The sequence below is a fragment of the Plasmodium malariae genome (assembly GCF_900090045.1).
Source record: "Plasmodium malariae genome assembly, chromosome: 5".
NCBI lineage: Eukaryota > Apicomplexa > Aconoidasida > Haemosporida > Plasmodiidae > Plasmodium > Plasmodium malariae.
This window is the reverse complement of record NC_041779.1, coordinates 272,245-288,290: the sequence shown is the minus strand read 5'-3', so window position 1 is coordinate 288,290 and position 16,046 is coordinate 272,245. Positions and strand designations below refer to the sequence as shown.

At 18.1% G+C, this 16,046-nt stretch overlaps 1 protein-coding gene and 1 pseudogene across 1 annotated transcript, besides 1 other annotated feature; both read left to right on the top strand.

The window, feature by feature from the left end:
* Nucleotides 1-9,293: 9,293 nt before the first annotated feature.
* On the top strand, nucleotides 9,294-9,899 carry PmUG01_05014500 (fam-l protein; the record flags this gene model as incomplete). Its single annotated transcript, XM_029003343.1, has 1 exon — nucleotides 9,294-9,899. The coding sequence occupies one exon, from the start codon at nucleotides 9,294-9,296 to the stop codon at nucleotides 9,897-9,899; it is 606 nt and encodes a 201-aa protein (XP_028860299.1).
* Nucleotides 9,900-12,553: 2,654 nt separating this feature from the next.
* Nucleotides 12,554-13,471, top strand: PmUG01_05014400 (annotated as a pseudogene).
* Nucleotides 12,554-13,471: a sequence feature (fam-m protein, pseudogene).
* Nucleotides 13,472-16,046: the final 2,575 nt, after the last annotated feature.

The window sequence follows — 16,046 nt, the reverse complement described above, 5'->3', positions numbered from 1 at the left end:
TAAGGAATATGCATTTTTCTGTTTTGTAATTATTAATATGAAGGAATATATATGATGTATTTAGTGATATGTTCTTAATAAACTTAACTATAATTGATACAATGTTATGAATTCACATTTGTGCATTTGGTATTTTTTATACACAAGCGTAAAAAATTACGTTCTTGGTCTTTTTTAAAATTTGAATATTTAAAAATTCACTAATTTATATTTAAAAGAATTATCCATGCTTAATTGATTATTTTTGAAATAATATATATTTTTTTATGTATTTAATTGGATTTTTATAAACTGTATATATATTTACGCTTTTAAATAAATATATAATAGCATAATTTACATTGTATAATAGAACTAAGATAACTCATATCTTTACAAAAATATTTAGCTTTCCATTTTATAGCTTTCTCTAGTCTAAAAATATATTTTGTTCAGATTATTAGGAAAATGTGTTATTATTTTTAATTTGGCACTAGAGTTGTCTTGTTTTGTAATTAATTAAAGCGTGTATTTAAAGATTTTCGCATTAATATGTATATACATATATTTTTACTAAAGAAAAATCTTAATATGTGTTCTGTAACATATGTTCTATGTAAAATATATTATAATGCATAATTATGTTAAAAAAAAATTTTAAAGTACTTTTAGTTTTGTATTCAAACCTATAAAAATGAAGTTATATATATATAATAAAAATTATCCTTTTAGATTTTAGACTATTTACTATTGCTTAATAACTCGAATATTCTAAATAATTACAAACATATGAAAAATTTAAACCAATTATTATATTATTGTTATTCATAATATTGTATTTAATTATGTTTTGAAATAAATTATTAAGTATATGTTAAAATGGACATTAATTAATAAAAATATTATATACAGTGCTTATTTTTTATGCCATTTAGAGATTATATTAATGAATTAGATGTAATAACATATTAACTGGTATTTTGTGTAAATTATTATTATCGTTTTGTAATAATAATAAAATGACATATATATAAATATGTTTATGAAAAGATAAATTATCACTGGTGTAATAAAAATAAATATAAATTTTCTACAATCATATAATAATATGTTTCTGTCTTTTTATATATATTTCACATTTATTGAGTATATAAAAATATTAAGTAAATAACTGATTTTTTTATGACAGAACTAATAATATATTGGTTATATTGTCAATTAGTAATTCTTTCGTATACTTAATACTTTATTAAATTAAATAAAATTTTAAAATAAAAATAAATTTTTTCTTATATGGAATTCATAAAATGTAACATTTTTTTAGGATTATATAATTTTTAATTAAGGATATATTAAAGATTAATTCATTTTTTTGTACATTGTATAATAAGCGTAATATATATCTTTTTGAATGCAATACGTTTGCTAAAAAATATCATTATTAAATATCATTTATTAATTTTAACTTTTTTTTAATTTAAATAAAATTTATTATATGTAATTAATATATGTTTTACATATAGCCTGTACAAATAAAAAAGTATTGTTTAATAATCAAAATATCACATGTATATATTTTTTTTTTTTTGAAAAAGTAAACATAGTACCTAAAGTATATGAAACCAGTATATATATGTAAATCTGTAAGGGGAGAGTGAAAATGGCGATTATTAGCATATTAATAAAAGAATTTTTTTATTTTCACATTGAAATAATTTTTAATTTATATTTCTTATTTTTCTGTTAACAGTGCAAAAGTATTAAAGGCTACAGTTATATATATTCTATTAAAAATAGAAAGTAAATCGTATGTATTTTATGTTAATTATGTACTATGAATAAGCTTAAAATGAATTCAATAAGTTTTTTATATGATTATAAAAAATAATCTTCTATAAGTTTATTATTTATATAAGGATAATAATTTTTAAAAGAATATTATTAATATTAAGGATATATATTGAAAATGTTCAATTTTTTGGTATTTGGAATATTTATATAATTAGATATAATGTAAGATTTAATATGGCATAAGAAATATATATTTTTTTATAATAAATTAAATAATAAATAATTAAGTATTTTGATGTGTTTATTTAATTTGTTTTAGCCGGTTTACATTTTTAGATACGCACGCATGATATACATTATTTGTTAAAATTATTACTTATGAAAATTTACAATGATTTTACACTTTTTCCAATTTTGTTACATTAATAATTGCAGCTATAAATGCTTCAGTGTGAATATATAAAAATCATATAATGTAATCATCATCTTGTTCAGAGGAATATAATTCAATAAATAAAAATGGTTCACATATTCTTTTGAAATATATAATATTAAGTTAATATATATTTATCACATAAAAAAATATATTTCTTATTTATGTCTGTAAAATGTAATATCGTATTGTTTTAAATGTAGAACAATAAAAGGAATATAAATATATTAAAAGGTTTATTTTTATGTTTCATTCAAAAGAAAAAATGAATCATTTCAATATACAAGCACATAACAGTAAAATTATATGTTAGATTATATAATTAAAACATATCTGATTATGAATAATATATATGAAAATGATAAAAATATTATAATTCACATATGTTATATACATAATAATATATATAGTTACATAGAGAATTCATTTACATTAGCGCGTATATACATGAAAAAAAAAGAGGAAAAAAAAAAACTGATCTATATCAATAATAATTTTCTTAGTATGTTATATTATTATTATATGTTAAATTAATGATATAAAAAGTATGTAAAAGGTGATACATGAAGAAATGTTAAATTATAGAATAATATATACCTTTGCACAGTTATCATTCTATCTATAAAATGAAAATTAGATTTTATAATTTTATTTTTAAAATATATATTAAATTGATTATATATATATACAATTTTTCTTTTGTTTAAAGAATGTTATTATTATGTTAAAAATAGAAAAACGTATTTATAATTTTTTTTCTTTTCTCTTGTTTATTTTTTAGTCATATACTTGTATTTATATATTTACATTTATTTTTCTAATATTAAGTTATACGTAAAAAAATGTATATATAAAATTAAAATAATTTTTTAATTTTATAATAAATGATTAATATACTGAAGATTTCAAATGGATGCCTATTAATATAATATCATGTAAGGAAGGGACTAAATTCTTTTTATTTTTACATAATGGAATTAATTAGTTATTAAATTAATTATTTTATAATATTTCTTTTTTATTTTAATTCTTATTTATAATATAAATATAAGTAACGTAATATTATATTAAAAGAATTTTTTGCATAAAAAATGAAAATATATTAATTAAATATTATTATAAAAAAATTTACTCCTTCACTGTATAATTTAAGTAAAATAAATAATGTTTTATGCATTAATTACGGTGTATTTCTTTTTCTAGTTTTTAATTTTTAAGATAATAAGGAAATGAAAAATAAGAACATAAGAAATTAACTTTTTATATTATTTAAATATGAATTTTAAAAATAATCACATCTAAAATATAAAAATTAAAAAAAAAATATATGTCAATGTAATTGAGGAAACATATTTTAATTTTTATTATTTTATATGTATATTTAGGAAAACTAATAAAATTTTTTTGTAACATTTTAAGAATAATATTTTGTTATTAATAATAATTTACAAATATTACTGCAAAATAATCTTTGATTTAATTTGTTAATATTTGATTCACTTTTGTAAACATAGATTATGAATTACATTCTTAACTTTTAATAAATACTTATACCTATTCATAGATTCTGTAATTTATTCTAACTCGAACATTTTTAAAGCAGTAGATACCTTTAAAATGATTACAGTAATAGATTTACCTTTTTTTTTGAAATATATAATTTTAATTTTTTTATATGAATATTGCGACTTTTTTATAACTAAACATTATTTTATCTTTTAATTTTTTAAATGTGTCTGTTTAATTTTTCTATTTTCATATGAGTTGTCATGAAAATGTAAAAATGATGAATGTTATGAATTTTTTGTTAAAAAGACATTTTATTTAACAAAGAAGTTGGTGATAATTTATTGTAAATCTTAGGTTCTAATGACTAATTTTTAATGGATATATCTCTTCTCCACCAGAGCACCATTATAGTTTCCTTATTGGGGACGAAATGTACAGTAGTGATAATGAATTGTGTAAATATATGAGTAAACGGTTAGACCAGGAAAAACAATTTTACGCTTCTGGAATTTTATGTAAAAAGAATAAAGATTTATTAGAAAAATACATAGAATTATTATGGAACAAATTAAATAATGTTCAAACGGAAACAGCTGAAGATCGAAAACAAAAAATTTGGTGTCAAATAAGTTTGTTTCATTTAATGTTAAATATGTATCAGGGTGGATACACTGTAGTCGCAGGAATTCGGAAAATGAGTATTCAACATATATTATTTCTCTATCGGTGTGTTTAGCGCTATTCGGAATAATTCTCAATTATGTATTTTTATATTAATTAATTTAAAAAGTATACCTTTTATTAATATGAACATTTCACTATTATATTTATTTATTCTACTTCCGATACGTTTATAATTTAAAATTACTCTTTCAGTTAATTGACTTTTTTGCTTTTATATAATAACTTGCTCCACTTAGGTCTTATTTGGATAAAATTATATGAAAGAAAAAGGGATTTTCTAAAAGCGCTGATGAACAAGGAACACATGAATCGTTAAAAAATTTTTCCAGAAATATTTCGTCATAATGTCTAAACAGAAAAAATCACATATTTTATCATTCCTCTGGAAATTGAATATTTTAAAGCAAAGATGAATTTTATTATATTAAAAAAAAAATGAAAATTTGAAGGGCATAGTATTATAATAAGAAAAGATTTTAATTAAAAAAATGTAGTGCATTATATCATATGTCTCTAGTAATATATATTTTTTAATACTTGTAAATAATATTATTAAATTAAATAATTTCTCCATAATTCATAATATTATTTAAATGTTTATATATTTCATATTTTTCATGTATACATTACTTATTTTACCTAGGGAATAAGCTTGCACATATGTATTATGTCTTAATAATTAACAATTATTAATGCACACATATATAATACTTCATTTTTACATATAAGCATAAAATGACATCTAATACACTATTTAAAGATAATGTTTACTTTTTTATGTTATAAAGGAGTACAAGCTTTAATCAGGATGTTGTAGTTCTTATGTAATAATGTTTTTATTACTTTATAAAAAAACAATATAAAATTAAATATATAAAGGAAATATGTCTTCCATTATAATTTTACTAAAATGTTGTTTTTATAACATAGAATACAAAAAATTTTGTATATATATATTATTTACTAATATTTCCTTTTTATTATGGTGCAGAATTTCACTTTATATCCTAGTAGCATTGCTGAGCAATGTTAAAGTAGTATACAACTTCTATATTCAATAAATTATTTATCTACTAAGGAACTATTATAATAAGGATATTCTATAAATTATATGTCATTTAGGAAGAACAATATACTCATTCAGAAAAAATGATGTTGTTTCATAACATGTTAATTTTGTATAAATTCATACGAAATTATATTTTTTTAAAAAAAAAAGTATAAAAATAAATATACAAATAATATTTTTTGTAAATTTAAAATCACTAAGCGTATCTACATGAATATAACGAATATTAAAATGGAATATTTTTATAAATTTACTTGCAGAAACACTAAAATAGTTTAAATAGGAAATAGTGGTAATGAAACAAAAGTATACATTAAAAAATAATATAAATAAAATTTAAAATAAGAAGTAAAAAGAATATATTCTAATGAAATAAATGGTTAACTGATAATAACCGATGAAAAAGGGATAATAATTTAACAGAAATTTACAAATAATTTTAGAATTAATCCATGGATTGGATTTGTTAAATGTTTGAAAAATGGAATGGTTTAAATTGTATTTAAGTTTCTATAAAGAACAAAAAAATGGGTAACAAGAAATATGAAAAGAATTTTCGAGTATTAAAAAAAATAGAATTTATTTTAAAAAAAGAAATTAAAGAAGATATGTTGATTAATACTAATATAGTTTTAGTTTATGAAAAGGATAAAATTCTTAAATAAATATTCTTAGGGAAATGTATGAGGAAGAAAAAATATGTATGTCCTATATTATTTAGTATATTCTATAAATGATATGTTTCTATATATTGAAGTTTAAATAAGAGAACAAAAAATTATTTTAATACAATGTAAATGTTATTTGAAATTACGTATATTAAGTATCATAATAACATATATGAATCATTACATAAGTATTTACATTAGCATAATATATAATGAAATGAAACCGTGTAAAATGCATACGCATATAAAAAGTTTGTAATTTAAAAATAATATATAAATAAAATATTCATATATATAAAAAATATTCATATATATAAATAAACATTTTTGCGATAGCCATGTATAAATTGCAGTTATAAAATTAAAACATAATATTTGTTTCCAATAACTTCTTTATAAGCAAGTTGAATTATATAATCTTTGAACATGTTGAGAATATTATTGGACATATTAGAACGATTAGAAAGACAAAATAAAAAAAAAAAAAAATTTATATATCACAGAATCAAAATATTAGAAGAAAGACACGAATAAAACCATGAAATTTTATTTACTTGAAATAATAATTGGGGTATATATTATTATATGAACATATTAAAGTTTAATTTCTAACTGCATATTTGAAATAATGTAATATTTTTATAATAAAGTGTTAAATTATTACTAATTATTAAAATATTAACTATATATACCCATAATTGACGTAAAAACATCTTATTTTTTAAGTAAACAATATTATTGAAAGAACAAAAATGAATTACTTTATATGGGTAAGATATTGTACGTACTATAAATTAAATGTATAGCACATTAATGTAAATGATATGTATTGAATTATAAAAAAACGGAAACATTATTAAACATAAAATTCCATGGGAAAAATATTTCAGTCTTAACACAAATATTATATATGCTTATATTTATATGTAGAGACATAATTTGTGATATGGTTATTCAATAAGGAGAAAATTGGGTACATTATAATAAATTTAAAATATTTTGATTATAAAAGTTTAATTTTGCAAAATTATACGCTATTAAAAATATATATATATATATAATTAATGAAAAAGTAGCTCTCAAATATATTTAGAAAAAATAAATATTCCTAAAGCTTGTGAATTTTTTGTATAATATGTAGCAGGATTTCACTATATATATAGAACTCTTTTTTATAATTTATTATATAAGTTATATATTGATTGTTATAAAATTATTAAATCAGTTAATATTTATTTTATATGAAGAACCTTATCTATGAGTAATTAAATGAGAAAATAAAATAAAGATATCTGCTAAAGTATATTGATTATTATATTTAAAAGTTATACTTTCCTAAGCAATTAAAAACTATAAAAATAAAAATACTTTAATTTTTATAGAATTTATATTTTTTGTTTTTTTTATTTTCGTAATTTAAAAGTAGTAATTTAAATTTTTTTTTACTTTTTTTAATTTATTTTTTTTTTCTAGAAAGAGCAATATTTTATGAGAAAAATAATACAGTTCTATTTAGAAGATTTCAATAATATTGTGTAATATAATATTTTTATAATTTACCAGTTTTTCTGTATCATAACACATACAGAAAAGAAATATTTGAACACAAAGCGTTTTCCTCTTGTTATATTTTCAATAATACACAATTTCATCTGTTCGTTTTTTAGCACAAATCTTTAAAATATTATTCTAATATGTAAATGTACAAGAAATAAAAAAAAATTATATATTCATTATAAAATTTTTAGCAGAAAAATTGCTGAATCATATAATTAATTAAGTTATATTTTTACGTTTTTGTAATTTTTCATGTTCATATTGTGTGCACTTTATTATGTTTGTAAATTTATTTCATTAGAAATATATTTAAATTGTTGAAAGTTAATAAATTATTTCTGAAAAAATTCTATTTTTAATTTTAGTTTTTTATTTTTTTTTTGTTGTATCAATATTTTTTTTAAATAAAAGAATTTAACTAAAAAAAAAAAAATAGATGAATGGATGAATTTGAAAGGTTTTTATTTAAAAATAATGGTATAAATTAAATTTTAATATTATAAATTTAAGAAAATTTGATGAAAAATTAAAAGATCTACTTTCATTTGCTTTTAAAATATATATTTTTTTTTTTTATCCTGTGTATTATTTTATGATTTTACTTTTATAAATATATAAAATAGGCTATAATAATATACAACTTTTTTAACTATTGTAACACAAAAAATTGTTTTAAATATTTCTTTTATTACAACTATTATATTATTTAAATAATTAACATCTTTTAGTAATAACTAGTTTTTCAAAAATAAATTATTTATAAAATTAACATTATTAATAAAGAAATATTGCTAAAATTAGTAATTATTGCTTTAATATATAGTGCAATATATTAAGTGTATACATTCTAAGCTGTATGTAATATGCACATTCAGATATATTAATACATCATTTATTTTTGTTTATATTTTGAAGATTATTAGAAAAAAAATTAACTAATTACTGTATACTATATATTTCACAACTAAATTGTATATTTTAAATATTTATGAATAAATTAAAATTATTTTATTATAATTATAGTTTTTCGTAAATAATATTAAGTTATAAATTTTATTATACATTTTTAAAGTTATTTTTGTCTCGGTTGTATAAAATGTTATAGTTATATACATTTTATTAAATTATAATGAAAAATTGGAAAATAATAAAAAATAAAAGAAAACGATTAATAAAATATATACAATGTATTATATATCTGGAAGTATATTATATTATTGTTAATTTATCTTATACTAAATAAATTGCAATATTAAAAAACTATATGTGGAACAAAAAAATTAACGTGGCCACTTTTATTGAAATTTCTACATTTATTCTTTTATTTTTTCTATAGCTCTTCTACAGTGATGCGGAATTATAATATCATTTAAGTATATAAATACTTTTTATATAGTTCATATTTTATTAATATTTTCTTTTAGCACTATTTATCCTTTTACAAATCAAATATTTACTTTTTTTTTGGAGTACTTTTAACATATTTTTTGATGAGAAATATAGACTTGTTGGAATAATAGGTACAAACACTTAAAGATCAGCAGGAAAATACCAAAAAGAAGATTATAATTTTGTAGATTTAAAAGAAGCTTTGAATAATAAAATGAAACAAATAAAAGAAATATCTAATAATGAAAAAGGAGTAACAAAAAAAAGAAACAATCAAATTGAATATTCTTTAAAGAATGAGGGGGTATATAAAGAATCTACGAGAAATAAATATAGCATATATGAAACAGAAAAATATTCCCTTCTGGAAAAAAAAATATTAGAAGAAATGGATTATATGAATTTTCTTATGAACAACAGAACAATTGGTCGTGAGACTTACAAAGAAATAATACGTAAAAAGTACGTAGTACGACTTGTTTTACCTTTATTATCATTCTTGTTGTTATTAACATCACTCATGTTAGATTTATATGGGAATTGTGGAATTATAAATTGGTTACTTAATTTGTCATATATTGAATTTTCTTATAGGTGGGCTGAAAGTGTGAAAAATTTCATATCTCGGTACCATCTGGAAAGATTGATTAGAACTGTGTGTATGATGACTAATGATGCAATGATGAATTATGTATTACGTAATTTATTTGGGACCTTAATATATTTAATATCTTTCTTTATATTAGGTGGAAGACTTATATCTTCCTTTTTTTATTTCAATAAAAAAGTTAAAAAATACGAAAATATTTTATTCAGGTAAAGGAAAAATGAATAGACAAAAATATTTTTTTTTGTGTAAAAATGTTTTTACTATGAAGCATTAACTATAATATCCTTAGTGTTGTGATTAATAAACGCCCATAAATTTTCTTAAATTTTATAATTATTCCTGCATATATGTAACCCTTTTGAAACACAACTACAAAGTAAAAATGCTAATAGATTTTTTGTGAATGTTAATTGTGTACTTTTTTTTTATTGGTATTTTAAAGTATTACTTCAAGTTAATTGAATGACATTTTCTACAGTTTATGTATTTGTTAGTTTCTGTATATTCGTATAAAACATATATTCTTGTAATTTTAAAATGAATATTTAATGGCATAATTAATATAATATTATTGAAGAAGTGCATTATTTTATATTTTAACCAAAAGATGGTATTTTCTATTTTGTTTCTTATATAAACCTAATTTTATTCTTTGTTAACGCAACTAAAAAATGTATCATTAGCCTTAATTTAAAAATGAATGTGTTATATTTTGCATTAAATGAAATTTATGGGATGTATTGTGTTGCACTGAAGTATATATATTTGTTTTACTTGTAAATTACTTAATATTTATTCAATAAAATGTCTTTTATAAGAAATTCTTTATAAAATATATATAACTCAGAAAATATTTTAATATACTTTTAATTTTTTTTTTATGGAAGAAATAATATGAAGTTATATATAACAATATAATGTTCTTTTAAAATATGGATTACATATAAAAGTTCATAAACTTTGGTAATATGAGTCCCTACAATTAAATGAATTGTTAAATACATTTATTATATTATAATTGTGCATAGTTGTAGTATTAATTCAATTTTGCATAAGTATTAATTAAATATTTATTATTCTGAAAATTTATAAAAAAATATACTATATATATTTTTAATATGTTACCTCATTTGAAGATAAAATTTGTGAATTAAATTTGATTCATTATTAGTAAATAATATATAGAATTTTTTTTCTTATTTCATATTAACAAAAAGTTAAGAGCATCTATAAAACTAAAAAATTTCATTAGGGATAATAAAAATAAATATATTCTTTGATGTGATAATTCATTTATGAATAAATATTTATATGTATGTTTTATTTTTTTAGTTTCTCTATAAATATATTAAGTAAACAGTTAATATTATTATATATATATATATGTTTACATAGATTATATTAAAATTTTGTAATTTCTTCAAATTAATAATAAGAATTTTATAAACAAAACAAAAATGATAAAAAGAATTATTCTTTTATAAGTAATTTATAAATATATAACATTTTTTTAACTTTTTTGATGTGTATTAATTTGTTCTATTTAAAGGATTACTCTATTTTTTTGAGAAATTTTTAATTAAAAAATTATAGTGAATAAGATTCCTTGTGCAATAGCTTCAGAAATAAATTTCTTGATTACGTTTCTTTTACCTCATGTTATTTTTCATAGATTTATATGTCAAATATAATATTAATATATGTTTCAATTGTCACCTTTACATAACCTTTAAAAAGTATCCTGTAGTCAATATAATAAACCAGATGCATAATATTTTTTGTAAAAGAATACTGAGGACCTGTAGAAAATGAGACTATCATATATGGGAATTCTGGAATTGTAAAAATGAAAATGTTGATAATAAAAAATATATATAAATATATATTTTTAGTAGTAAATATAACTATAACTTGTTTTAATATTTACCCCATTTAGTTAGTATACATGTGCATAGATACATGAAATAATTCCATTTTGAAATTTTTCTTTTTTTTCTTCTCTATCAATACTTCTTCTAAATTTGTATAATTAATTAAATAAGAAATAATAAAATTTAAAGAGAGAAATATAAAAAATTTTCATTTAGAAATAATTGTATAAATGATGCATAACTAAAAATTAGAATTCTCAGAAATAATGGTACAAAAATAAAAAAATACGTCATTTGTCTTTAAAATATATATATATTCATAGATAAGGTAGTACCATATAAATTCGATTTTTTAAATATAATATAGAATGTATAACACTATATGGACTTAGGGTTTTCCCAAAACACATGTTAAGACTAACATACCACAAAATGTTATTTCTTTAATATATTATTATATAGATATAATAATAAATATTTTATTAGGAGAAACAAGTTTTTCCAAATTATAATGTTAACAATTTTGGAATTATTAGTAAGATAACATCATTAAGGCTTTTATATATTGTATTAATATATAGAACAATGTATCATATATATTCTCTGTGTTCTATATTCTATATAAACTTAATAAATAGTAATAGTATAAAATAGTATTTTTTTTTCCCTATTTTTTTTTTTGAAAAGAAATATTAAAGAAATTATATGATTAGTGAATTACGTTAAATACTTAAATTATGCAATTTGTATATTTATGAATAATTTCATTATATTCTATTTTAAATAATGTTAATACTGTATCAATTATATTAAGATAAATATTTTATAGTATATTTTAATATTTATTTTTCATTGTAGATGTTGCAAAATATTTCACAGTTATAAAGATTTTATTATTTATTTAGGAAGAAATAATAAAAAAACAAAATTTTTAGTAAATATAACATCCTTTTTCATTTGAAATATATTACATTATTATTAATTTTTTTCCTTATGTTATTTATTGCATTATTAATGATATATATCATGAAACAAAAAATTATAACCCTCTTATATATAAAAATTTCTGCGTTTATTATTTTAACTTGGTTATGTCATTTTAACAATGAATTGGTATAATAATGCTATTTAGGGATATTTATATTATTAATACTTTTAACGTTTTATTTTTATGAATACAGTTTTTTAAAATGAAAATATTAATTTTTTTTTCCTAATAATAAATATACTTCTTTTTTTTAGCACAGAATTAATAAATGTTTAGATGATGACTACAATCATTATAGAAAATTAGATACAAGAATTTATTGATTACTAGCAAAATATAGACAGGATAGGTAATCAGTTAATAGAGGGTTAAAACAAGATATACCAAATAATAGTATTATCGAAAAAAAAGATGTATCTAATAATAAAAAAGGAGATAAAGGAAAAAATGCACAATTAAAGGGAAGTTCACTAAATAAGAATTGTTTATATACACAAGTTATGGATTATAATAATGGAATTTTTGATGGAAAATATTTCCATTTAAAAAAAAAATTGGTCAATAAAAAAGATTACGATAATTTTCTAGAAAAGAACAGTATAATTCGTTATAAATCTTTAAAAAAAATAAAACTTATAGATTACGGATTTGGTATTGCTATATTTTTAATTTTCTTCATGGTAGAAATAGGATTACCTACATTAGAATCATATGGATTTTTGGATAAACTTGAAGACAAACCTCCATTTTGTTTCTTTATGTTTTATATAGAGGATATTTTGAATATTATAATTGGTGATTATACTTTCCCAATAGCATTCGGAGTACTTATCATTGTATTAGCTGTTATGCTTATAACAACGATTAGTAAAATCCTATTAAATTATGAAAAATATATAAAAATTAAGTTTATGATTGAGTAAGATAGATAACAAAGAATACGTGTTTTTATGTTATAAGAAGTAATATCTGTAATATGTTTAACGATATATTCTTAATAAATTTAACTATAATTACTGTAATTTTACAAATGCACTTGTGTATACAGTGTACTTTTGTAACGATAAAAAATTTAATATTTCGTTTTTTTGTGAACTGAAATATTTTAAAATTTTCGAATTTGTATTCTAATGTATTATTTAAGCTTAAATATATTTGTCATAATATATATACTTTAGTTTTTAAATATATTATTATGAAAAATATATATTGAGTCTTAAAAATTATTATGTAATAGGATGTTCCATATAATTTTAAAAATATATCATAATTTATATATGATCTATATGGTACGATACATTCTATTTATTCTAATATTCTAGTCTATAATGATTATCTGTTAAATAACATAATGAAATGCATTATTTGTTTTAAATTAACAATAAATGTGTCCTATTTGTAATTGATGACACGAAGTGAACGTATTAGTTTACGTTGATATATATACATTTTACCCAAAGAAAACATAACATTTACTATATAAAATTATTATTATTGGAATTATGTAATAAAATATATTTGTTTATGCGGTATTTTTAGAATACTTTTATTTTTCTTGTTTTTCTTTTTTTTTTTTGTGCAATATATTTAATATATTATTACATTTGGAATATTATATTATATATAAGGTAATATTATGAATTTCTACACAGTTATATTAGCACTTTATCATTTATTTAATTATTATAAACATCTTTAATATTGAATATCTCATAAAATTACTCGGATTAAATCTTTTATTAATATCAATAAATTTGTTAAATAATATGGATACATTTTCTTATATTTGACATATAATGTGTAATAAATATATAATTTTGAGTGATATAAAATGAAAGTTGTTCAAGTATTCAGTGGACATGAATATTAATAACTTCCTAAATAAACAAATTATTTTTGGAAATATATATTTATTAATAACTTATATGTGTATATTAGCGCAATAATAATATCGAAACATTGAAATATGCAGTAACAGTCGTAAAAAAAAAGAAGAAAGAATAAAGGGTAAACATACTATTTCATATTATAAATATATATATCTTCTTCATGTTGTTATGTATTTAAGAAAAATAATCTTATTTGAGTTAAAAAAAGAAATATATGTATTTTCTTTTATGAAAAAATCATATAAGAAGAAGTATAACCTAAATAAGTAAAACATTATAATTACAACATATTTTTTACCTGTAATTTGCAGAATTTCTACAAAATCTGTATAATATTTCTAAATTATTATCCATGCTAAATACAATAAAATTATCATAATAAAATACTATGTAATATAGAAAATAAGAGGTTTTATAATAATACATTAAAATAAAATTATAAAAATCATCCCTTATCATTTTATATATTTTTAAAACAAAATGCTATTATTTATCATAACATTTGACAAATAGAATATAAATAATTGAAATCTTAAGAAAATAAAATAATTTGAATATTTCTGAAATGATAATAATACCTCACATAAATTTTTTAGTAACTCCCTGATATAAAGTTCTTGTAACATATATTTTTTTAGTGATTTAAAATATATTAAATATATTATATTAATTCATATTAAAATTAATATTAAAGAATATTTTTTTATTGTGTTAGAATTATAAGAATGTACTTTTCAATAATTTTCATCTTTTTAAAAATAATTATATAATGCAATTTTTAAAAAAGTTTTTTTATTAAATATAGTTTTTATTTTTTCCTCCTTATGGAAATATATTCCATTATATTATTTGAAGTAAATTATATATTTTATAATATAAATTGTAATATAGATAAAAATAAAATTTTTATTTTCCAGTAAGTTTATGAAAACAAGAGTATCTATTAAATTTTCATTCGATAGTTATAGATGATATTTTGAATAATGTAGTATTAATAAAAAGAAAAAATTTATATAAAATATAAGCCTATATTTACCAATATACTGCTTCAAATAATAATAGGAATTTAGGAAAATAAAAAAAATAAAATGAAAAGAAAGGGGAATTTAATAAAACAGGATATTCATGAAGTGAATGAATAATGAATGAAATCTTTTACAGGTATGTTATAAAATATCAGGATATTTATATTATGGTTAATGCAATTATGTTCATAATATGATTAATAATCAATCTTTAATTTTTTAAAAGAAATTTTTTTTTTTTTAAAAGTAAACATTATTAAGAATACTTATATATATGTAGCAATAACGCACCATTTTATATAATTATGAATAAAAAACTATAAAACTTTAAGTAAAATTATAATAGCTAAAAGTGTTTAGTGTACTTATATAGAAATGTTCGAAGGAGTGAATAAAATATAATTATGTATATTTAGAGAGGAATCGTTAATATCCAAAAAAATAAATTTTTTTTCTAGTGATATATTGGTGTATAATAAAATTAGCAATAACCAATCATATTTATGATGAAGTATGAAAATAGTGTTAAGAAGCTATTCATACGTATGAAGTGCTGTGAGATTAAATAGACACAAACAGATCCA